Source organism: Hipposideros armiger, unplaced genomic scaffold (assembly GCF_001890085.2).
Source record: "Hipposideros armiger isolate ML-2016 unplaced genomic scaffold, ASM189008v1 scaffold_1266, whole genome shotgun sequence".
NCBI classification, from domain to species: Eukaryota; Metazoa; Chordata; class Mammalia; order Chiroptera; family Hipposideridae; genus Hipposideros; species Hipposideros armiger.
Window position 1 is genome coordinate 3,460 of NW_017732616.1, and position 25,773 is coordinate 29,232.

At 38.4% G+C, this 25,773-nt stretch overlaps 3 protein-coding genes across 5 annotated transcripts in view; 2 read left to right on the forward strand and 1 right to left on the reverse strand.

Moving 5' to 3' along the window:
* The first annotated feature begins 6 nt into the window (after nucleotides 1–6).
* PYURF (PIGY upstream open reading frame) lies at nucleotides 7–1,859 on the forward strand. The gene is made up of 2 exons (XM_019633257.1): nucleotides 7–268; nucleotides 1,630–1,859. Exons 1-2 carry the CDS (start codon nucleotides 66–68, stop codon nucleotides 1,766–1,768), a joined length of 342 nt encoding a protein of 113 aa, XP_019488802.1. The 5' UTR covers nucleotides 7–65; the 3' UTR covers nucleotides 1,769–1,859.
* Nucleotides 1,773–2,566, forward strand: PIGY (phosphatidylinositol glycan anchor biosynthesis class Y). Its single transcript, XM_019633258.1, has one exon. The coding sequence runs from the start codon at nucleotides 1,862–1,864 to the stop codon at nucleotides 2,075–2,077; it is 216 nt and encodes a 71-aa protein (XP_019488803.1). The 5' UTR covers nucleotides 1,773–1,861; the 3' UTR covers nucleotides 2,078–2,566.
* Nucleotides 2,567–5,747: 3,181 nt separating this feature from the next.
* HERC5 (HECT and RLD domain containing E3 ubiquitin protein ligase 5) overlaps nucleotides 5,748–25,773 on the reverse strand; it is a 43,951-nt gene continuing 23,925 nt past the window's right edge. For 2 of the 3 annotated variants that reach the window (XM_019633254.1, XM_019633253.1), the window contains 10 exons: nucleotides 25,607–25,720; nucleotides 24,607–24,717; nucleotides 22,854–23,021; nucleotides 20,296–20,439; nucleotides 18,951–19,117; nucleotides 10,107–10,173; nucleotides 9,171–9,241; nucleotides 7,423–7,606; nucleotides 7,230–7,332; nucleotides 5,748–6,005 (listed from right to left, as the gene is read on the reverse strand). In XM_019633254.1, the coding sequence (XP_019488799.1) occupies nucleotides 5,800–6,005; nucleotides 7,230–7,332; nucleotides 7,423–7,606; nucleotides 9,171–9,241; nucleotides 10,107–10,173; nucleotides 18,951–19,117; nucleotides 20,296–20,439; nucleotides 22,854–23,021; nucleotides 24,607–24,717; nucleotides 25,607–25,720 (1,335 nt within the window). In that variant the 3' untranslated portion in view covers nucleotides 5,748–5,799. Of the gene's footprint in view, nucleotides 6,006–7,229; nucleotides 7,333–7,422; nucleotides 7,607–9,170; nucleotides 9,242–10,106; nucleotides 10,174–18,950; nucleotides 19,118–20,295; nucleotides 20,440–22,853; nucleotides 23,022–24,606; nucleotides 24,718–25,606; nucleotides 25,721–25,773 lie in introns of those variants that run through there. The other variant, XM_019633256.1, reaches the window with a different exon arrangement.

Here is a 25,773-nt window from a genome sequence, read left to right on the forward strand (position 1 = left end):
GGGACTGACCGGAAGGGCTGGCCGCTCAGAAATCGGTTGGAGCGGCGGTCGTGAGCTGCCAGACCATGCTGAGTGGAGCCTGCGGCAGGCTCGCCTCAGTGCCGCTGCAGACGCGCGCGCCGTGGTCCGCGGTCGCCCGTCGGTGCCTGTGCGTGTCGAGGCCGCGGTCCTCGGCGGACCGGAACCAGAGGACCGGGAAAGTGCCCCAAGCTTTCGACCCCTTGCTGCTGGAGTTCTTGGTGTGCCCGCTCTCCAAGAAGCCGCTCAGGTGAGATGAGCCAGCTGCGTGTCCTTTCGCGGCCTCCCATGGCGGGGAGGCGGCCGGTGGGCCGCGCGGCCGCTTACAGCCGTGGGGGAGCCTTTCAGGTCAATCCGGGTATTCTCCGCTGCCATTTTCTGGGGCCCCGCCAGGTTCCACGCACCTCCCCGTGTGGCGGGAAGGGGGCGGCAGGAGGCTGCAGGGGAGCCATGCCCCAGGCCTCTCAAATCAAACCTCCGACCCGCAGGCATGAACAGGAACTTTTAGAGGTTCGCCACCCGAGTGCGTCAGAATTGCGGGGGCCCGGCGGTTAAAAAATGCCGATTCCCAGGCACCACCCCAGGCGACCCAATCGGAAGGTCTGAGGGCAGGGCCTGAGCAATTCTGTATTTTTCTTAGAAGGACCCAAAGTGTATATTCTAATCAACAGCCAGGTTTATGAAGTACTGGCACTCAGGACTAGCCCAAGGCATTCAGGTTTTGAAGCCACGAGGATGAAAAGCACACGGTAGTGGCCTCGACTCTCGTGAAAATGCCGTGCACAACTGATGCCTGACGATCTTAAGCGTGTCAAGTACGTGTGCTGCCTTTGGGCTTTTAGTTCCGGACTAGCTGGTTTTGTAAAGGCCTCCTAAACCTTTAATAACTTATAATCCTTAGGATAAACAGCTCGACCGTTTCAGGCTTCTAAAACTGAATTTTGACATGAGTATTGCAGATTAAATATATTAAACACCAGAATGTTATGAGTGGTTATCTGTGGGTGGTAGATTGCTAATAATGTTAATTTTCACCATTTTGCATTTCTAGGTTTTTCCCATAATTAACACAATTTTTTTTAACCTTGAAATTATCATTTGATCTACGGCAGATTGCTGTTTTCCAGAGTTTTCTCATTTCTGCCCTTTCATCTTTCACAAACTTTTGTGTACTTTGATTTTTCAGAGGTTTCTTTCTAATGGATTAGTTAGGTTGCTCTTAATAAAGCCTGAATTCCAAAACAAGGAAGTTGAAATTTTCTCTAACATCTGTCCCAGAAGTAAATTAACTGGGATGGTTTTGTGGGGGGCCAAAGTAATGAAGAAATATTTGGGTGAAAAGGGGAGATCTTTTTTGACTGGCATTTTTAAAAATTAAGGCATAGCTTGAGAATAAAGTGAAAAAAAAAAAAAGAGAAACTGACTAGAGATTCATTTTCTAACAGAAATGGTTCAGTTGGCTATTGCTGCTTTTAGAATTAAAAGGAATTTAATTCTGCTTTTCTGGGATTAAATCTGAAGAATTGGATAAATGGTGGTGTTTACTGAACATCAAGCTCTTCCAAGCATTTTGTTTTCCACAATTCATTTTGTTTTTCTTTTCCCTCTCAGATACGAAGCATCAACAAATGAATTGGTTAATGAAGAGCTGGGAATAGCCTATCCAATTATTGATGGGATTCCTAATATGATACCACAAGCCGCTAGGATGACACATCAAAATAAGCAAGAAGATACGGAGAAGCACTAGATCATAATTAAAAACAACAAACACAGCTAAATTTTCTTAATAACATCTACATTTTAAAAAGTCAGGGTGGCAGGTAATAAGTGGAGGAGAAGAATGTTTCTTTCTCTTCCTGTGTTGACTGTCCTTATTCCATTGGTCTCTTTAGCAGGACTGTTCTACTCGGCCTCTGTGGAAGAAAACTTCCCACAGGGCTGCACTAGCACAACCAGCTTGTGCTTTTACAGCCTGCTTTTACCCATTACCATACCAGTTTATGTGTTCTTCCACCTTTGGACTTGGATGGGTATTAAACTCTTCCGGCATAATTAATGCAACCAGAGCCAAAATGGTACATACATTAATGCTGTGTCGAATGTCTATAACTGAAAGTTCAGCTGCATGGAACTACCAGGGACACGCCTAATTTGCAAGAAAGATGCTATACCTTGCTTCTGTCAGAGACTTAGGACTATGGGACGCTTAGGCTGTAGAAGCTTCTTTTATTGTACTTTGGTTCTGCTCTTGTTTTTTGAAAGTTCTAACTTGTAACTGCTAAATCAAAAGAAATATTTCAACAAAGTGTGTTGTTTTAAATTACAGCCCCAACCATCATCTGATGATTTTATTTCTCATCCCATTCATCTAAAAGTTAATTTGCAATTTTGTGTTTATTTTAGAATCAAAGTCTTTGGTAAAGTCACATGTTACAGATAACTGAAATAATTCCACAGGAGCTCTGTTGGAATAGTTGGAGAGAAATGCATTTGAACGAGTGTATATAAAACTACAATAAAGTGGAAATTTCATGGACTTGCAGAATTTCTGAGTTTGTAAAATTACCTTCATTTCTTTGGCATCAAATGCTTGTATTAGTAGTAAGACAACACTTTTCCATAAAACAGTTTTCATGGTTTTGCGTATTTTGGTTTTGGTCACAAGAATGTAGGTCTAAGAAAGGGGGAAATGTAAAGATATTCTAAATTTTAAAATGTAGGCTATTTTTAAAGACCTTAATACCCCAAATAGAGTAATTTCCCAGGAAAAGTATGTACCTTTGGAGGTAGAGGTAGGGTTGGAAGACTTGCAAATAGTTGTGCCCTATTGCGCTTAACAGCTATATTTTGAGCCACATTTTATTTTATTTTTCTGCCTTAGGAAACTTTCAACAACACTGATGGAGAATAGTACCATAACTATTTCAGAGTTATAAATGTTTCAGTAGTTACCCTAAAGAAACTAAGAATTGAATATACTAAACTTAATTCATTCTTACTAGAATCTTAAATTTAACAGAAGCTTTAGACAGTGATTCTTATCCATCAAAATAAAATGAAAACATGACAGATGCAATACAGCTTTGCCCTCATCCACTTCCTTTGTGCTGTTAATGGCAATATGATACAGACCCCAAATACAATTGTATACATACTGTTTTATATAATTGTTCTGCAAATCAGTTAAGAAAAAAAGACTGCATTCAGTTTTATAATTATGTGATAACCTGTACTCCTGGTGGCTATTGTCATGCATATTTCATCTACATATTACAAAATCCAACAATATTTCTATAATGTCTCAAACAGAGAAGAACAAGTATCTATTTGTAGCATAGTTATATTAACCTTACATATTTTTTCTCGTTTTCTTCATTTGTTCCTGTGAAGTCGTTAACTGGGCGACTTCTAGTGACCCCTCTCAGCCACAACACCCTTCCTTGAAAATTCTCCCATATTTTCTAGTGATCCTTTTCCCAAGTTCCTCACTAACAGTCATCCTGGCTTCCAACCATTAATGGGGTCTCTTCTTCACTAGCTTCCCATTACATAGCTCATGCCACACACACATTGACCTCATCACCTGTTACACTATAAACACACCATGAAAAATACTGTCTTTTTCACTAATTGGGACTCTTCCCTTCTCCCCAATGATTGACTTCACAATGACGGGACCTCTTGACTCCTTAGAGCATCTTAACGATGATCCTTAGTGTCATCTGACGTCACTGATTCGGACCTTCAGTCACCTCGTGAATAAGATCCTACCAGCTTTCTAAGAGAATTAACCACTTGAGGGAGCAAAAAAGGACTTGTCATGACCTCTCCCTCATTTTCTTCCAATCCTGCAGAGTGGGCTTTTAAGGAAGCCTTTCTGAACTTCAGACTGCATCTGTAAGATGAAAAGGATACCTACTTCCAGATCCAGCAGGAGTTTTAAGTGAGGTCGAATATACAGAATTACTTGGCATAGCAAAGAAGCATAGTAGATTCTCACTACTACGTGTGTTTGTAGGGAGAAAGGCCCGTCCCCCTTGCCAAGTTTTGTACCTTAGTGAAATGCTCCATTTGGAAGTGACTGCTATGTCCTACATATGCCACTAGGTGGCACTTTTCGCTAACTCATGGGACTACTGGCAACTAAGCAGAGGCACTTCTTGCAAAATGCAGAGCTAGATAGTAATATTCCACAATCATGGCTTCTAGATAGCCATGAGAGTTGAAGGGAATGCCAAGAAACAAGTGAATAACTCAGAGGGGGAGGTGAAATTGAGAGGAGGTGAAGGAGGAGGAGCAATATGGGTGGGGTGAGAAGATGGTTCAGGCAGAAGAAAACGCATGTGTGAAAATAGGAGACTGGCCCATTCAGGAAACAGACATACAGGGCAATGGTGGGAGATGGGGCTGGAGATACATGAGGCACCTCAGAAAGGATATGGGAGCTGTAGTAGTGTGAACAAAGGATGGCTTGTTAGCTCAGTTGGTTAGAGCGTGGTACTCATAACACTAAGGTTGCTGGTTCAACCCCCACATGGGCCACTGTGAGTTGTGCCCTCCATAACTAGATTGAAACAACTACCTGACTTAGAGCTGACTTTTCTTCCCAGACCAAAAAAAAAAAAAAAAACATTCAAAGTTACAGGGGTATGTTATGGACTCCTATGATGGCAAGTACTCCTATTTGCTGTCCAGTACACTAGCCACCGTCACATGTAGTTATTGAGCACTTGAAGTGTAGCTAGTGTGATTGAGGGACAGAATTTTTCAATAGCCACATACTGAACAGCAGAGCTCTTACTTGGTTTTACCCACTACTACCAACAAACCTTACCTTACTGAGATTTCTAGCCTCACAGAACATGTATTGGACAGTGTTGGTCTAGATACAAGACCAGATGAGAGGCGACTGCAGGGATGGGGCAGACGATGAGAGCCTGAACAGCACTGACAGTGAGGTTAGAGATACTTACAACTAAAATTGTTGGGACATGACTGATTATTGAATGTGGGGGGTGAAGAAGAGGGTGGAAGGGAAGATGATTGCAGGATCTGCCTGGAGATATTGCTGGTATACCCCAAACTGTGGAATACAGGAAAAATCATTTTCTTCTTGAACAGGTTAAGATTAAGGAGCCAATGGGCATGCAGGTAGAGACACGGACTACACAGAAAAATGGCTGTGGTTTAGAAGGTTTCAGTTCCTGTAGGTCAGAGAAATCTTTGAGTATCAGCATGGAAGTAACTGAAGCCATGGAGTTAATAAAGAGTATGTACAAAGAAACGAGGACTGCACTAGCATTTTAGGTCAAGGGAATATAAAAGAAACATGCAAAGGAGAGGGGAAAGAAGCCAAAAAAATAAAGCCTCAGTCTAACAGTTCATGCCAGTTTTGAGGAGAAAATACTCAACAGTTTCAAATGCAACAGATATGATTACGACAGAAATGGGCAAGTTTCCATCAAAATATGCAACAGGTAAGTCAACCATGACTTTTATTACAGCAGTTTTAGTTGGGGAAGCACCACTTCGGCCCTGGAGAAACTCCTCAGATGTTTATGGAAGAAAAACTTCTATCTTGTTTAACGTACTATGTTTTAGAGTCGACTTGTTTTAACAGCCTCACCTATGACTAATAGATATTACATGCAAAAACACAATGATTCTAAAAAAGCAAATAAACATACTGAACCACCAATACTTCTATGTTAATAAATTTTTGAATGAATTTTATTTTTGAAAATATTTGCAAAAATGGGTAAAGAGTATGAGGTAGGGTCAGCCAAATCCTGTGTTGTTGTTGATGGCTACTTGAAGCGCTTCTTCCACTCTTTCCATTGTAGAATATTTCGGGAGGTAGAGGACCCTAAAACATGTCTTTGCGCGTATGGGATCTTTTTCATTCAAATTTTCAGGACAGCAAAATGTTATTTTCATACTCTTTAAACGTTTTACTTGAATTCTGTCAGTTCCTGTAAGAAACACTAAAAAGAAGAATACAACTGAGTGATCTGCTTCACAGATCACCAAAACTTAGAGAAAACATTTTTATTCAAAAACATTTATTGAGGGCTCATGTGCAGAGTTTTCTACATTAGACTGCATTGGGACCACACTGGGACTAAGGGTGACACACAGTCACTGACCTTGAGCAGGTTACGTCTGGTTGGGAATATTAGATTATTGTGCAGAAAAAGATAAACAAAATAAAAACAAAAGGGTGTAAGACAGCCAAATAAAATACTGAATTAAATGCCCCGAGAGTAAATGCTGTGGTTCAGAGCAGGGAGGGAGAATCAGGCTGGGATGACTGGGGAGACTTCCAAGAGTTTGGAATTAGTCTGAATCTTTAAGGAGGGAAAAGATTATAGAAAGGCAACAAGGAGGTGGGTGAAGGTTCAAGGCAGGGCAAGGGGCTTCAGAGAAAGCCTGAAGGTGGGAGTATGCAAGGAACCACAAGGCCTGGATAACTGAATGATGACACTACTACAGAAAGAGGGCTCAATAGTTAGCTTGGATGAAGAAAGGAAGAAAAATTTTAAAGCAACACGCAGGGTTGAAATCACAGGGAAAAAGACCTATATTAACATTTATTTTTTGGGCCAGCTGAGTGGCTCATTGGTTAAGAGTTGGCTTGGGAGCACAAGCTCTGAGCGGCAGGGCCGCTGGTTCGGTTCCCACATGGGCCAGTGACGCTGCACCCTCTACAACTAAGATGGTGAACAACAGCTCGACCTGGAGCTGAGCTGCCGTGAGTCGCCAGCAACAGCGTAGACTGCAGTGGGCTGCCATAAGCTACCTAGTGAGTGGCTGGCAGTCAGCGTGAAAGGCCAGCAGTCTACGAGAGCTGCCGTGAGCCGCCATGAGCGGTCATCCAATGGCCAGCAACCATCTGCCTCACCCGGGAAGAGCGCAATGATCACAATACCAACATGGGCCAGTGAAGCAATGTCCTCCACAACTAGACCGAAGAACAAAAGGACAGCAACTTGTCTGTTCCCCTCCCCCAATTCCCCAATAAAATCTTTAAAAAAAAATTTTTTTTTTATTTTTTGATGTTGGGGCAACATGGCATAGACATTCAAGTGGACTAGGGGTGGCTCTTACACTAAGTATGAGTTGTTGCAAATGGCACCTATGACAAACAAGATTTTCTTATTCTGTAAAAAGACAAAAGATTATAGATCTACTCCTGATGTAATACTTACTAAGGAACTTCTTCTTTTCCTCCAAAGTCAACTTGTGTAAGGCCTTCCAAAACATCACTATGGTGGGATGTGAATTGTCATATCCTTGTTCGTAATGAGCATTCTAAAAAAAAATGCATAAGAAAAAAAAAAAGTATTCAGGAAATAGAAAAATTTTAATTTGAACTACTTGGCCTTTATGATGTTTACAAACCTTTTCCAATGTTTCCCAGTCATAATCTGTACTTCCAATAATCACATCCTTTAGTTCTTCAGGATGGAAAATTTCAATAATCTCTTTGTCACACACTTTGTAAAATCCTCTTTGAAATTCTTCATAAACTGCCTTTACAGAGATGTCGAATATGTAACTGACACACTTAGAAACATAGTCTGTCCTTTAATGAAACAAAAAATGATTTTAGCTTACTGCAATAGCCTGAACAAAATGGGGGGAGGGGTAGGAAGGAGGAGGCTAAAACAGCTAGAACACCTAACAATCAAATGCTTACCATTTGTCATGGACTGTTACAGCTATTTTTCATATATTATTTAATCTTCATAAAACTCTCTAAGGCGGATTCTTATGACATTTCAGTGAAGAGGAAACCTTGAGACAAAGTGAAGCTAACGTGATTGCTCAGAGTCACACAGTTAAGAGAACTGACAGAATAGAAAAAGTATGGAAGAATAAAACCTGACCTGCTAACAGTTATGTTTGGGAAATAGGCTTGAAAGATGGTAGAAAGTTCATATTTTACTTTATACTTTTCTGAATTGTCTGAATTTGTCATAGTGAGTAATATAATTTGTGGTTAACACAAATAAAGAAGGGATTTATACTTCTAGCAATGATGAAGTAGCTACTTGTAGCAAATGCTCCCAGTAAGAACTAGAAAAAGGCAGATAATATACAAAAACACTTCTAGTTCCAGGCTTCCAAACCTGAGACAAGACTCAAGAGGTCTCTGGACTAGGAGAGAAGGGAAGCTCACTAATGTGAGCCCAGCATTCGGCTTGCAGTTTTTCCCTTGGGGCTCATTTACCAACTCTTTCAGCGAAAGGGGCTGGGCAAAGAGTGGTAAAGAGCCATAGGACCTTATATCCATCAAGAATAGTTTGTATAAACTGGGGTATATTCATAAAATATACTGGGTTGTCAGAAAAGTCATGACGCATTTTTGCAACGAAAAACAGAAAACATACTTTTCCAACATTTTTCATGACTTTTCCGATGATAGCCCAATACTATAGAGGTGGAAATGTTCTATTTCTTGACCTGTACTCTTATCATTTGTGCGCTTTTTCTGTATGTTACACTTCCACCCAAAGTTGTTTTGTTTTGTAATAAAGATTTAAAAATTAAAGAAAAATATTTGGCTTAGGCCAGAATGCTCACCAGGTATCTCTTTGCCACTCTGACCAACTCACAAAGGAATGTCCTATAATCCCAAACTCGATGCCTTTAAATGGTATCCCATAAGGTGTGGGGAAGTCAAGATACCATGGCAATATCTAATAACATTAACAAATACTAAGTGTGTGCTCTTGACCAGGCACCAGTACAGATTACTCGAGGTATTGGATATACAATGGTGAGCAAGACAGACCAAGCCCCTGCTGCCAAGCAGGTCATCAAAGTGGGGGAAACACTGGTAAGTAATTAAGCAGATAAATCTTAAAGGCAGGTAATGCGTGATATGAAAAGAAGAAGTAGGGCAAGGGGATAGAGAGAGGCTGGCGGTATAGTTCAAGACAGGAGGATATGGAAAGGCCTCTCTGCCATTTCCTTCCCTACTAGAATATAAACTCCAGAAGACATACACATACACACAACACACACCAACTCTCTACCTTGTTAAAAATGATTAATTCTGAATGGAAAATTGTAATAACTACAAGAAATTTTAGAACTCAGTGAGATAGTATATAAACAAATATTTCATTTTTTTGTATACCTACTTGTTAGTCTGGTCAACAATAATGCGACTTCCATTAGGAATTAAGTCTACATCATTTTTGTCCCAACGCACCTGTAACCACAAATGAACTCATATAATATCTCCAAAATAATCCAGAACAGTCTATCATCAACAAAAACACTTTGAAGCATATGTCTTTTCCTCAAGAATATATACAAAGGTACATTTTTATCATAAAAACTAGCAAGAATGTACAAAAAAATTACATTATGCAGAATGAAAAATGAAATTTTTAATAACTTGAATTATCTGTTTTAACTGATCATACTGAAAAACATGATTAAATTGCCATTATCGCAGTATTCACTTTATAGAAACCTAGTGTGGTAGTTTTGCAAAATTGGCCATAAATTCCTCCCATCCTGGTATTCATGTCCCTTTGCAATGTGACTCTGAATACCTTCCATCAAGGGGGGGGAGTCTGTTACTTTAGTACTTAAATCTGGATATGTCCTTGTGAAGCACTTTGGCCAATGGGATCTGACAGAGCAAAAGAATGAAAAGAAGCTTGTATGTTGAGGCTGGTCATCTCTTGGTAACCTGGGACCATCCTGTGAAGAAGCCTCAGCTAGCCTACTGGAGGATAACAGAACAGAGACAAGCTGTTCTAGGTCACACCCCACAAGCCAACCAGCCTGCCAATGACCAGGAAGGTAGGCAAGGCCATTGTAGACCAAGTTGGCCCAGTCCAGAGACCCACAGAATTGTTTTGCTGTTTAAGCCACTATGTTTAGGCATTGTCTGTTACTCAGTAAAATCTAGCTGATACACCCAGCCCGTGAAAAATGAGGGAAAAACCCTTTTGCTTGATTCAGAAGTTTGTTTTTTTAATGAAAGGGTGACATGTTTAGGAAAGTATATAAAGAGTTTAATCAGTTTAAATCTGATCTGTAATCTGATTTTTATTGTTACTCACATTAAAATGGATATAAAATACTTCTCCAAAGTCATCACTTTCATAATCCAGAAATGTTTGCAAACTCCTAAAGAACAAATAATTTGTTTTTAAAAGTCAATAATCATGATCACTAGATACATTATCTAAAATATGTGTCAAGTACATGACTATTCTGAAAGTGGGAGGTTAGGTAGAGTTCACAGCACCCGTTTATGTGTGTTGCTAGTCTAAAAAGGGTGAGACTTCAACTATAAGTGTGAGGTTTGTAAGTTTATTTGCAATTTTTGCAGGCTCCCCACCTGATTCCCAGCTTTCTTCCTAGCACCCTAACTAACTTCCTGGTTTCTATTTAGGAAAGGATTGATAACATATTTAATGACACTCATTCAAATTGGTGTTACCTTTATTAATTAAGCTTTGGAACTTTACTTATAGAATAACAGACCTCCTTTTAAAAATCAGGTATCACTTAGGAAATCTTAGGAGTGGGTAGGTCAAAGGACCTTCTCTGATCTACTATCCCAATATCATCAACCTTCAGACAGACCTGAAATTTGACTATCTTAATTGTTTCAAGGCATCTGTGAGAGCAGAGGTTACAGCAAAATGGATAGCAGCCAGTCTTTTTATATTTCCATTCTGTTGTTCTATGGTATTTATAAATACATTTAAAGTAATATGTATCATATTATATTATTTGCTCATTTACTTATTTATTCATTCAACAAACATTAATTACCTAATATGGCAAACACAAAGCATATAAAGTTGAGACTAAGACATTCCTTTCCTATCAATGAACTCTGAGACTAGTAGGTTAAGATATGCTGATGAAAGTCTCACCTACAGTACTGTGAGATATGTGCAGCCGGAAACTATGAAAATGGCAAAGGTATAACTTAGAAGCGCTTGGTTAACTCTTTCCAAAGGGATACGTGTCATTGGGATGGCCTCCCTCTGGGAGAAGGTGGAAACCAAATTGACTCTTTTCCCTACTGGATTTTTTATTACGGTGTTGTGATAAAACACACCACATTTTATTCACTGTGGGTTTGGTGGGGGTGGGGGATGAAGGAGAGTAATGCGAACTCAGCTGATAAAACTGGACTCATCTTATTTGGTTCATGACACTCATTACATGTCCATGTATGGCTTATTTACTTATTTATGGATATGTTTATGAAGCACACCTGTGAACCTGCCTCCCAAAACAAGAACTAAAACATTGCTAGTATCTTACACCTACCAATAGGGCATACACCCCCATCCCATTTTTATACCACCCCCAAAATGAAGAGTGTCTTTTCTCTTTCATTAAGGTATCTCTTGATGGACAGAGAACTTTTTTAATCTTATTGCAGTTAAATTTACCAATATTTCCTCTAATATTTTTTATATCTGACTTAAGACAGAGGTGAGAAAGGTATTTGTCCATAATTCCATCATTTTTGCAGTTAATATTTAAGTCCTTCAGCCATGTGGAGTTGATTTTTCTATATGGCGTAAGGTATCTGCTCTCATTGTTCCCCAGATGCATTAATTGAACAGTACTCCTGTTCCCACTGATCTAATATGCTACCTCTAACCAAGTTCCACATGCCCATGGGTCAGTTTCTGAGCTCTCTCTTCTGTTCCATGGGAAACCTGCACCAATACCACACTGTCCTAATTAATACAGCTTTCTAATAATTCTTGGTATCTGGTAGGCCAAGATCCTGATCCTTATTCACCTTACAAAATATTTCTGGCTTTTCTTGACCTTTGCTCATCCACATAAATTTTAGAATCAGCTTGTCAAGTTTTAGAAGAAGCCTACTGGGATAAAAATTGGGAGTGTTACTGAATATAGAGATCAGAGCTTCTCAAAGCATGACCCAGACGAGCAACTTCTAGGAATCCCTGAGGACTGTACAGGGACCCATGAAGTCAAAACCATGTTCATAATAATACTAAGATGTTACTTGCCTCTTTCACATTCTGTCATGAGTACAGAACAGTGTTTTTGAGAGGCTCTATAGGTTAATAGGTTTGTATATTCTTGTAGTTAAAACATCACTAATATTGCAAATATTAGCAAATGTAACAAACGTTAAGTAAAAGCTCTTTGGGGTCCTCAATAATTTTTAAGAGAGTCTTAGGACCTAAAAAGTTTGAGAAATGCTAATATAGATTTAATGACTTTTATATTTAGTAAGTCTATGTGTATTAAGTTATTAAGCTTAAGTCTTCTTACACCTAAGCATTATTTAGGTCAATTACAATGTTTTCAGTAAAAAAATAACAAATTTATCTCTCCTTTCTAAATCTTGTGTTTTTGGTATTTTTTCTCTTATCTTATTAGTATAATTAGTATAATGATTACTAGTTGGCCTCCAGAGCCAGACTGTGTACAAATCATGGTTCTCTTACTATGAGGGCCTGGGGCAAGTTACCTAACCTGTCTGTGTTTTAGTTTCCTCATCTGTAAAATGGAGGATAACATTGGGTTGTCGGAAAAATCATGACATTTTTTCTATGTTTTTCATTGCAAAAATGCATCATAACTTTTCTGACAACCCAATAATAGAATTATACTACTCTTCCCATTCTTCAAAAAATCTCCAGAGTATTCCACTGTACAAATATCCCAAAAATATAATAATTCACTTCCTGAAGAACATTCAGGTAGTCCATATACTATGGACCATAATACAATACACATTGTATTATCCACAAATCCTTGAATGGTTGTATATTTCTGAATGTGAAATGCCTAGAGCAGCAGTTCTCAACCTGTGGGTCATGACCCCTTCGGGGGTCAAACGTCCCTTTCACAGGGGTCGCCTAAGACCATCGGAAAACAAAAAGATATTTACATTACGATTCATAACAGTAGCAAAATTACAGTTATAGAGTAGCAACAAAAATAATTTTATGGTTGGGGGTCACCACAACATGAGGAACTGTATTAAGGGGTCACGGCATTAGGAAGGTTGAGAACCGCTGGTCTAGAGGCACAATTTCTGGGTCAAAGTGGCAAACATATTTTTGATTCTGATAATCACTGCTACATTGTTCTCTAAAAAAGGAGTTACCAATTGGAACATCCACTAACAATACCTAAAATTAGAGTGAACCTCTTCCCAAACCCTTGCTAACACTACATAGCATCAGTATTTCCAACCACTATCAATTTGAAGTACATATTAGACTCTCATTTTAATCTGCATTCCATGATCACTAGTGAGAATGGCTATCTTTTTATTTATGTACCATTTCCATTGCTTCTTTTGTGCATTGCCTTCTTGTATACTTTGTCAATTTGTCTTATAAATGTGTAGGAACACTTTACACAGCAGGATAGTAACTCCATCTATTATATATGTTACTAATATTTTTTGCTAGGCAGTGGCTTGTGTTTTAACTGAAACATATGTTTTCACTTTAAAGGTGATAATATGAAACATTTAAAATAAATGTCACTTCATTAACACTTATTAATATATATGCTTCCAATTAGAGAGCACCAAAATATATAAAGCAACTACTAACAAAGCGAAAGGGAGAAACTGACAAAAACAATTATAGTAGGGGACTTAAATACACCATTGACAGATATTGACAGATCATCCAAACAGAAGATCAATAAAGAAACATCAGCCTTGGGCCGGCCGAGTGGCGCATTGGTTAAGAGCTGGCTTGGGACACCAGAGGGCCCTGGTTTGGATCCCACATATGAGGGCCAGTAACACTGCCCTCTAAAAAAAAAAAGAAACATCAGCCTTAAATGACACATTACACATGGACACAATCAACATTAACATTTCCTTTCATCCCAGAACACCAAACTATGCACTCTTTTCTAGTGCACATTAAACACTCTCAAGGATAGACAATATGCTGGGGAACAAAACAATCCTCAGCAAATTTAAGAAGATTGAAATCATACCAAGCATATTCTCTAAACACAATGCTTTGAAATTGGGGATCACCTACAAAAAGAAAGTAGTAAAAAAAAAATTGTGGAGATTAAACAACATGCTATTAAAGAACAACTGGGTCAAATGAGAAATAAAAGGAGAGATCAAAAGATACATGGAGGGCCAGCCGAGTGGCGCGTTGGTTAAGAGCTGGCTTGGGACACTAGAGTACCCCGATTCGGATCCCACATATAAGGGCCAGTGACACTGCCCTCTACAGCTAAGATGCTGAACAACAGCTCAACCTGGAGCTGGGCTGCCGTGAGTCGCTGGCAGCAGGCGTAGGCTGCAGCCCCGGCTGCAGTGGGTTGCCATGGGCTACCGTGTGTAGCCAGCAGCCAGTGTGAGTGGCCAGCAGCCGCAGTGAGCGGCCGTCCAGAAGCCAGCGACTGATCTGCCTCACCCGGGAAGAACGCAATGATGGTGCCAACTTGGGCCAGTGAAGCAATGTCCCCCACAACTAGACTGAAGAACAAAAAGACAGCAACTTGTCTGTTCCCCTTCCCCCAAATCCCCAATAAAAATCTTAAAAAAAAAAAAGATACATGGAAACAAATGAGAATGAAAATACATCCTATCAAAATTATTGGGATGCAGGGAAAGCAATAATAAGAGGGAAATTCGTATCATTGCAGGCCTATCTCAAGAAACAAGAAAAATCCCAAATAAACAACCTAACATTACATCTTAGAGAACTAGAAAAAGAACAACAAATGAAACCCAAAGTCAGCAGAAGGAAGAAAATAATAAAAATTAGAGAATTAAATGAAATAGAGAACAAAAAGACAATAGAAAAAAATTAATGCCACAAAGAGCTGGCCCTTTGAAAAGATTAATAAAATTGACAAACCATTGGCTAGACTCACCAAGGAAAAAAGAGAAAAGACACAAACAAAATCAGTAATGAAAGAGAAGTCACAACGGATACCACAGAAATACAAAGGATCATATGATAATACTATGATGGACTATATACCACCAAATTCAATAACGTGGAAGAAATGAACAAGTTCTTAAATATATATAACCTTCCTAGGCTGCATCATGAAGAAAGAACTGGAAAATCTAAATAGACCAATCAACAGTAAGGAAACTGAACAATTATCCAAAGACTCCCCAAAAGCAAAAGTCCACAACCAGATGGCTTCACTAGTAAATTCTACCAAACAAAGATGATTTAATAACTGTCCTTCTCAAACTCCTTCCAAAAAATTGAAGAAGAGGCAATACTTACTAACTCATTTTATGAGGCCAACATTACCATAATACCAAAAACCTGGTAAGGATAACACACACACACACACACACACACACACACACACACACACACACACACAAAACTACAGACCAATATCTCTGATGAATACAGACTCAAAAATTCTAAACAAAATACTAGCAAATCAAATACAGTAATACATTAAAAAGACTATATATAATGATCAAGAGGGGTTCATTCCAGGGGCACAAGGATGATTTAACATACACAAATCGACTAATGTGATACACCACATAAACAAAATGAAGGATAAAAATCATATGATCATGGAGCTCGCTGAGTGGCTCAGTTGGTTAAGAGCTTGCTCAAGAAACAGGGTCACCGGTTCGATTCCCACATGGGCCAGTGAGCTGCACCCGAGCTGAGCTGCTACTGAGCTGAGCTGCCACTGAGCTGCCAATAGGTGGAAGGATGGCTCAGCTGGTGAGAGCACGTGCTCCTAAAAACAAGGTTGCCTGTTCGAGATGGTGGGCTATGACCTCCCCCACCCCGCGGCAACTAAAGACTGAACTCGGCACCTTGAGCTAAGCTGCCGCCCGGGGGGCTCAGAGGATAGAGCATGCGCTCTTAACAAGGCTGCCAGTTCAACTCCCACATGGGATGATGGCTACGGCCACCCGCAACTAAGACTGAACTTGGTACCTTGAGCTGAGCTGCCACCTGGATGGCTCAGTGGATAGAACGCACTCTCTTAACAATGAGGCTTCTTCTGGTTCAACTCCCGCATTGGATGGTGGCTACGCCTACCCGCAACTAACTAAACACAGCACCTTGAGCTGAGCGGCGTGACTGGACTTGGAGCTGAGCTTGCTGTGCCCTCCACAACTAAGACTGAAGGACAACTTGGCTGTTCCCCTCCCCCAATTCCCCAATAAAATCTTAAAAATAAAAATATGATCATATCAATAGATGCAGAAAAAGCATTTGACAAGATACAATATCCACTTATAATTAAAACACTTAATAAAATGGGTATAGAAGGAAAGTACCTCAACATAATAAAAGGCCATATACGACAGACTCTCTGCTAATATCATACTTAATGGTGAAAACTAAAATATTATTTTCCTCTAAGATCAGGGACAAGACAGGGATGCTCCTTGTCACCACTATTATTCAACATATTACTGGAAGTCCTCGCCAGAGCAACAGGCAAGAGAAAGAAAAGGCATCCAAATAGGGAATGAAGAAGTTAAATTATCACTTTTTGCAGACATGATTCTTTATATAGAAAGCCCCAAAGACTCCACCAAAAAAACGATTAGACACAATAAACAAATACAGTAGAGTTGTAGGATACAAAAATCAATGTACAAAAATCCACTGCATTCCTATATACTAACAACGAAATTTCAGAAAAAGAAACGGAAAAAACAATTAATTTTGCAATTGCAACAAAAAGAATAAAACACCTAGGAATAAACAAATGAGGTGAAGGACCTATACACTGAAAACTATAAGACATTATTCAAAGAAACTGAAGAAGACACAAAGAAATCAAAAGATATTCCCTATTCATGGATTGGAAGAATCAACATAGTTTTAAAATGGCAATATTTTACCCAAAGCAATATACAGATTTAATGCAATCCCCATCAAAATTCCAATGGCATTTTTTAAAGAAATAGAACACAAAAATCATCAGATTTGTATGGAGTCAGCCTGAACAGCCAAAGAAATATTCTGAGAAAAAAGATTAAGCCTGGAGTTATCACACTCCCTGACTTCAGTTTATATTATAAAGCGACAATAATCAAAACAGCACGGTATTGACAGAAAAATGGACACACAGACCAATAGAACAGAATTGAGAACCCAGAAATATATATATATATATATATATATATATATATATATATATATATATATATATATATAGGCAGACAATTTTTGACCTAGGAGTCAAACACATACAATGAAGAAAAGAATGTCTCTCCAAGAAATGGTGATGGGAAAACTGGAAAGCCATGTGTAAAAGAATGAAACTAGCCTACCTGTCACCATATACCAAAATCAACTCAAAATGGATCAAAGACCTAAACGTAAGACCTGAAACTATAAATTGCACAGAAGAGAGCACAGGTACTAAATTTATGAACCTTGGATTCAGAAAGGATTTTATGAATTTGACCCCAAAGGCCAGGGAAGTAAAAGCAAAAATAAATGATTGGTACTGTATCAAACTGAAAAGCTTCTGCATAGGAAAAGAAACCATCAACAAAACAAAGAGGCAACCACAAATGGGAGAAGGTATTTGTAAACAACACCTCCAGTAAGGGGCTAGTATCCAAAAATACACAAAGAACTTATATAACTCAGCAACAAAAAAACCAAAGAATCCAATTTAAAAAATGGGAAGAGGATCGGACACTTCTCCCAAGAAGATATTCAAATGACCAACACGTATGAAAAAAATGCTCCACTTCAGTAGCTATTAGGGAAATGCAAATCAAAACCACAATAAGATACCACCTCACTCCTGTTAGAATGGCTGTCATCAACAAGACAAGTAACAAGTGTTGGAGAGGCTGTGGAGAAAAAGGAACCCTCATATACTGCTGTGGGGATGTAAATTTGTACAGCTACCATGGAAAACAGTATGGAGGTTCCTCAAAAAATTAAGAATTGAATTAACATGTGACCCAGCAATCCCTCTTTTGGCTCTCTACCTCAAAAAGTCTGAAAACATTTATCTGTAAAAATATATGTATCCTTATGTTCATTGCAGCATTATTCACAGGCCAAGACATGGAAATAACCAAAGTGTCCCTTGATAAATGATTGGATAAAGAGGATGTGGTACCGATACACAATGGAACATTACTTATCCATAAGATGAAATACTGCCATTTGTGACAAAATGGATGGATCATGAGATTATCATGGTAAATGAAATAAATCACACAGAAAAAAATCAAGAACCATGACTTCACTCATATGTGGAATATAAAACTGAAAGCAACAAATGAACAAGACAAACAAACAAAAGCTCACAGACATAGACAACAGTTTAGTGGTTACCAAAGGGTAAGGGGGTGGGGGTGGTAGAGGAGGGTAAAGTGAGTTAAATATATGTATGGTGAAAGCTGCAGAACTGACTCTGGGTGGTGAACACACAATGCAATATAGAGATGATATATTACAGAATTGTACACTTGAAACATATAATTTTACTAATCGATGTCACCCCAATGAATTTAATGAAAATAAAATAAAAATTAAAAAATAAATCTACAAAAAAATATATTAAAAAAATAAACGTCAGCTGCTGAGCTGCCAACAGGTGGCAGGATGGCTCAGCTAAAATTAAAAAAACAAACAAACAAACAAACAAACAAAAAAGTCACTTATAGATTTCACAACCTGGTGCTTTGTCCATGACTGTTTCTATACAAATAAAGTTCAAAGATTAATGTGAACACTGAGGACTAATTATAGAAAAAAATAAACTGTTCTTAATTTTAGAAAGTTAATTATTAATCCAAAAATTCTTCACAAAGTTAAAATTGGCTTAAAGTGCCCAGAATGCTACTGTTGAACATAAAAATATTACTGGGGGGATGTGTTTAAATATTTATCTAAATATATGTTAGGTAGAATTATGAAAAAGGAACTAGGTTTACTGACTTTCCCCAAAGAGGACTGAGTTCTTTCAAGTCTTCTAGTGATGGTGTTTGGTCCAAAAGTTTCTTAAACAGAGCCAGTGGGAAAGGGATGTTGGCAACATTGCAGTTGAATAGGCAAAGTCCACATAGGACCCCAAAGAAGAAGTATCTCTTCTTCTCAAATTTAGGCTGAAAAGAGAAAGAAAATCTTATGATTTTTTTTACCAATATAATGACATGTTTATATCATGTAAACCTTTTTTTTCCCTTTCACAAAATCAAATCATAAATTAAAACCAAAGAGCTTGAGGTAAAAATATTTATGGTGAAAAAAGGGGAGGGATTAAGAAGTAAAAGTTGGTAGTTACAAAACAGTGATGGGGATGTAAAATACAGCAGAGGGAATGTAATGTAGTCAATAATATTGTAGTAATTATGTGTGGTGTCAGATGGGTACTAGATTTATCAGGATGATCACTTCAGAAGTTATATAAATGTCTAATCCCTGTGTTGTACACCTGAAACTCATAAAATATTGTATGTCTACTGTAATTGAAAAATAAAAATTCTTTTTAAAAAAGATAGAAAAAGAATATTTAGGGTTTATATTCAATCATTAAGTCACTGTAAATCCCTGACACAGTTGTTGTTACTAAAAGCATTAACAGAATGGGGGCTGAGGGGATAAGAGAGGTATTTAGGGGGAAAATACTGCACCAAGTAGTAAATAAGTCCTTAGAGACCTAGTGCACAATAGTAAATATAGACAACAATATTGGCTTATAACCACCAAATGTGCTAAGAGACTAGATCTTAATTATTCCAACCACTAAAAAGAAATAATTATACAATATGACATGTTGGAGGTGCTTAATTATTGCTACAATGGCAATTATAATAATATACATGCATCAAATCAACATGTTGTACACCTTTAATTTATATAATGTTATATGTCATTTATTTCAATAAAACAAATAAATGAAGCTATTAACAGGAACAGAAACACATCAGGCTCAGTAATCCTTATAAAGTTTTCACAATTTCCTTTTAGACTTTGTCTTCATTTGTAAATATAGAACTGTAACAAAGAATGAGTGCCTGAGAAATAAGGGGTTCATTTTTATCTATGTATTCCACAACTGGTCCAAAACATATATTGCTTAAGTTCTCCTGTGTGGATATGAGAACCAGGGAAAGTGGATCCCATTTTAGAGAAAATAATCACCTTGATAGAATTAGAATTTATCTCCACAATTATATCAATTATTCTCCTAACATAAAACAGTCTAGACAACCTAATTTTCTATGGTACTGACATACCTCTTCTGTCAGGAAATACCATAAACAAAGAAAAAAAGACTTACCCTGACAGGAAACCACATATAGGAGGCCTCTTCTGGATACATGAACATCCCATATTCTGGCTGGGTCATCTCTTCAAACAGACAACGGAAAAATTCTGCCCTGACTCCTCCAAAGTCAAGTCCAATTTCTCCACTAAATGAAACCTGAGGAAACAGAGCAAATAATGCATCACTTTCAGGGCTGTGTATTGCTATGTATTAAGTCTCATCTAACAGTAAGAGCTAACATTACTGTGGGCCAAAGTATTTGGTAGGCACTGTGTTAAGCATCTTACTTGTATTATCCTGTATAATCTCCCATTAATCCTATAAGGGTGGGGAGGCTTCAAATATTTAAATAAATTTCCCAAGGTTATACAACTGCTAAAATGGTGCAGTCTAGATTTAATCCTGTCTGTGAAACCTCAGAGCCTCAAGTTTTTACCACTAACTTGACCTCAATTGGCATCACTGTCATAAGGTACGTTAAGTATAATGAAAATATAAAGACATCAGAAATATTAGGATTTTGAAAAAGCCAGAGCATGCATACAGTATTTATTGGCTTGGCGGTTTACTCCTCGAGGAGGTGGCACCAATTCCTCCCCAGGATGATACTATCATAACCCATCTTTGCTCCTGCAATTACTCCTCCATTCCTGCCTTTCCTTCTTGGAATCCTTCACTTCAGTTTACAAATGTGTTAAGATCTCCCTTATCCTTAAAAAACAAACAAACAAAAAACAACACCACCATTGTCTCCAAAACAGACAATACTGGCTCCTCTTACTCTGTGTTGCCAAATGTCAGAGAATGCTATCACCAACTTCCAAACTCATTTTTCTACTTAAATGCTTCTCTCCAAGGGGACCAAGAACCTGGAGCCCCCAGTTCCAAGGCCTTTTTCTCATGTCTCATCTCCTCGATCTTGCTAACTCCTTTTGCACTTCTGACCACCTCCTCTTTCTTCACTCTTTTCTCCCTTGCTTTCTCTTATGAAGCACTATTTAGGTTTTTCTTTTTTTTCTTCCTTTTCCTGCTGCATTAATACCAGAAATTCCTTTCTCTCTGCTCTTTCCCTGACTGCTCTTTTTTCTCTTTAACCTTCATATCCATCCATCTTCTCCTCTGATTAACACACACTCATTTCCTAAAGGACTGCTTAACATTTCCATCTGGATGCTTCACCAGCGCTCCCATAAAGCCCCTGGTACTGGTTGGTTTGGTTTGGGGGGGGGGGGTGAATGCCTCTTCCACTTTACAGAGATACAAGTTTCAAACCTCACTGAATTATTTAAAATTCTTTATAACAAGACCAGGTAATAAACCTGCCTCTTCCTATGGGCAAGTTCCTTAATCTCACAAAGCCTTAGGTTTCTTACAGGATTACCAGAAAGATTAAATGGGATAACACATGTAAAATGCCTCACAGTTTGGAAGAATGTTATCTAAATTTTAAAAATGGATGAAACGAAATATAAAAGTGGAACTAAAATAGCTGAGTAGGCTGGCTAGCTAACACAGATTAGAATCACATGAGTTTGTCAGATTTTTTAAATTACTGGTGTGTAAAAATATATGGAAATGCCAATTCTAACTGCAAACCCCACTGCAACATACTTTTAAAATAGTATTTTGAGCTTCAGTCAAGTCCATCTTTCTTTAATCTGAGTAGGATAAGTGATAAGCTAGGGTCTCCCATCAAAAACACGCTAATAAAAATTATCAGGCAAATCTTTATTTGGAAAGTCTAGGACCTGATGGCTGGGCCCATATCCTGGCTCTGATACTTATCGGTTGTGTTATCCTTGGATAAGTTACCTAATAGTTCTGTATTTCAGTTTCCCCACATGTAAAATGAGGGAAAAACAGCACCTTCCACGCGCCTGTTGAAAGGGTTACACAAGCAAGTGTAAAGCATTTACAACAGATCCTGGCACAAGGAAAACATTCACTAGCTCTACCAGTCATTATTATTATTATTATTGGGTTGTTGGAAGTCATGACGTATTTTTTCTATGTTTTTCGTTGCAAAAATGCATCATGACTTTTCTGACAACCCAATATTATTGTGTCGAATATATACTAGTAAGACAAGTTATGTAGTAACTACACCAAAATCATTTATGAATGTTCAGATATCTACAATTATACTCTCAAAAACTATGTAGTCAATAAAGAGAATGTTCTCTCTTTCAGGGCAATGTGGATTCCTGCATGAGAACAGAAACAAACCTCAATTCTCCTGTGTCAACCCCATCTCACTGAAACCCTTAAAATGTGTTGACTAGCCAGGCTAAGTCAGGCCTCAGGAGGGACTGGACTTCTCTCTTAGGGTTAGTACTGGACTTTCTACTTGACCAGGTTGGGGGAGGACAACCATTTTACTTGCTGTTCCTTACTGACAAAGTACCTGCAGCTATCACCTGAAACTCACAGGTAACTGGGGAATTAGGGGAACTGTACAGCAGACCACCTCGGCGGCAAAGGGAGATGATGTCCCCTCTGTAAGACCCGCTGTCGTATTCTTTTATGTTTTCCTTATCTCAGTAGCAAAATTATTGAGAATTATACTTTACCATTAACTCCCTCCTCAGATCTTCATTCTCAAATTGATTTAGCTGACCCAAAACATCCTCAATCAAGTGACTCCTTCTGACCGTCAGATTAAAGGTAGACAGCAAAGCCAAACTGGACCTTCCAGGGAACACAATTCCAGCCAACATAACAGCTCTAATTTTTTTCTCCTAGGAAAACAAATGTTTCATTTTACCATTTTCTCTTTGCAGAAATTTGTAAATATGGAATAAACTGGCTCAGTTTATTATAAGTGCATGTCACAAACATTTATATAAATAGCCTTATATATATATATATATATATATATATATACCACTGGAGATAAGCTATATATTCAGTATTCACCCTCCGTGAGCAGAAGGAACAAAGGACCTAAGTAATGAAAAGCTTAGACGTCCACCAGGGTGAGCAGGAAAGTGAACAATGGCAGGCTCCATTGGACCACTTTATCCTGTAAACACAAATCATTAATACTTTAGTTACCAAAGCTAATTATCATCCACAGGCTAAGAGACGTATTAGTAAACACTGAAGCAGTGCACTGAAACATAATATTCTCATTCAGAAGAGAAGTTCGCAAGTTTAAAAAGGAAGCATGCTGCAGGAAAAGTTCAGGTATGAGAGACGTCTCTAAAGATATCCTATTCTAGAAGGAAAACCCCGACAAGGGATTTTAGGTGACAGATAATCTAAGAAGTTCATATGAGAGTGACACACACACACACACTCCATCTGAAACCAAAAGGCAATGTGGGATCATTAAAGTCAATGGCTCTTAGCAAAACAAAGAGCAATCAAATACCACTTCTATCTAATTACCACTGGTACCCTGTTTAAAGTCAGGAGAGAATAGTTAGAGATGAAGCAAAATAAAATTCTTATATCATTTCTTCCTTTCATTTTCCTTTGTTAAATATTTCATTAATGGTCATTCTTAGAACTCATACGTCAATTTCCTCTTTTGTTTTATTGTGGTAACTGCATACATAATGTGAAAGTATACATTTTTATGACATATTTGAGTATTATTCATACATATTTGTACACAGATGCATGTATGAGAGTAAAAGTGATACAGTAAGAGCAAACACTTTGGGGCACTTACTTTGTGCAAGGCACTATTCTAAATACTGGATCTATATTAACAAATTTCATCCTTATAAAAAGGCAACGAGGTACATTTCCCAAGGCATTTCAACTATCCAATTTTAAGTTCAGAGGCACTCTGCTGGATATGCTGACAAACAAAACCAACTCAACTGATGATAGTTCATCAAAAAAGGGATGCTTTTAACAAACCTTAATTATAGCACCATCACAGAGTACCAGCTATTTATTTGGGTCCAGATCTCAAAAATCCTCTGTCACTTTTATTCCCACTGCTACGTTTTTTTTCACTAGATTTGACCTCTTTAAATATTTGACCTCCTTAAATTCCAATCAAGCTCAAGTCGGGTATGCCTGTTAGAGTGCCATTCAGAAGACTATAGGCACCAGCCTCAAAGTCAAAGCCCTACAAGACCAGCTGCCCAAACTCTCTCCTTTGCTACTAAGGCCCTAATATGCCTCAAGGCCAAGCCAATCCAAATTATGACAGTCTCTCCTGCCCTCTTCATTAAACTATAAGCTCCTTGAATGCCACGACTTTTGGTTTCACCAGTGAGCGGCTCCCTTATCACCCCGAAAATATTGTCCGCTTAAGGCATTTATCATTTGATTTGTTAATGAAAACAAAGAAATAAGCATACATACCTGCATTTTTAAAAGCGAGTCTGCATACAGTAGTTTAATTTTTGACTGAATATTAAAGGTAAATGGAAAATGACTAAATATCACAGGACACTGGGCGCCTATGGAAGTGTCCTAAAAATGGAAATGAGAACAATTCTGATAAATGAAAAGATAGAGATATCTAACACTTACCTCATAGCCTTAAATCCCTGATGGTTTATGTAAGGTCTCAGTACTTAAGGCCAAACCAATTCAAAGTACTGGTCCATAGCACTTAGATACGTGAAATTCTGAAATCATGTTTTACTGTACCAGTGAGGTACAGAGACCTAGTATTTTCAGTGCTCATTTAATTTAGCAATTACAAACCCTGGACACTTTCCCAAAGAGTCTCTTCTGCTGCAACCTATAGTTCTGAAATGTACATTAGTTCAGATGCATTTGATAAATAGGGGAATGAAATAATGTGGACAGATGGTTAGCTCAGACATGATTTTTGCCAGGCAAGGGCAGATGCTTTAGGAGAGTTATGGCCTTCAGAGAAAAGGAAAAACACCCCAGGTCAGCTGCTGAACTGGCAGCAAGAGCCCTTTGGCTGTATTTTAAGAAAATAAAATAGGAGTACTTACACACAGGGTACCCTCCCCAAAGTTGCAGCCCTGTACTGCTGGCTCCTGGTGGGTCACTCCGTCTTCTATGCCCACCTTAAGCAGATCTCCACTTCCATCTGTTCTCTCAATACCACCAGTCCTCCAATTAGAAGTGGATAGATTCCTACCCTTTTGTTTTTGCACACTTTTCATATTCGCATGGCGCTCTCCTCAACAAGCTGCTTGTCTGGAAGATCTAAGCTATCTGCCCCGGTAGCACTTTTCTGTTGGTGCTCTGGCTACACAGGTTTTGAAGGGGTATGTCTTGCTTTTCCCATAAGCTCTGCTATTTCTATGTGGAAAGTTACAGCACAAATGCCTGTATTAACTTGCTGATGATCAAATTCCCCTTTCAAACATGACATACTTACTGAGTTCATTTTCCAAGAGGACCTTCTATATGCATCTTCACAAAAATTAAGCCAGTGTGTGAGTTCGTTTATTTTGAAAATATCTTCAGGCAGTTGACATTTAGTTTGGTTTACCTTAAATAAAATATAACCTATGAGAAACTTGTATGTATAAAGACAATTTTGCT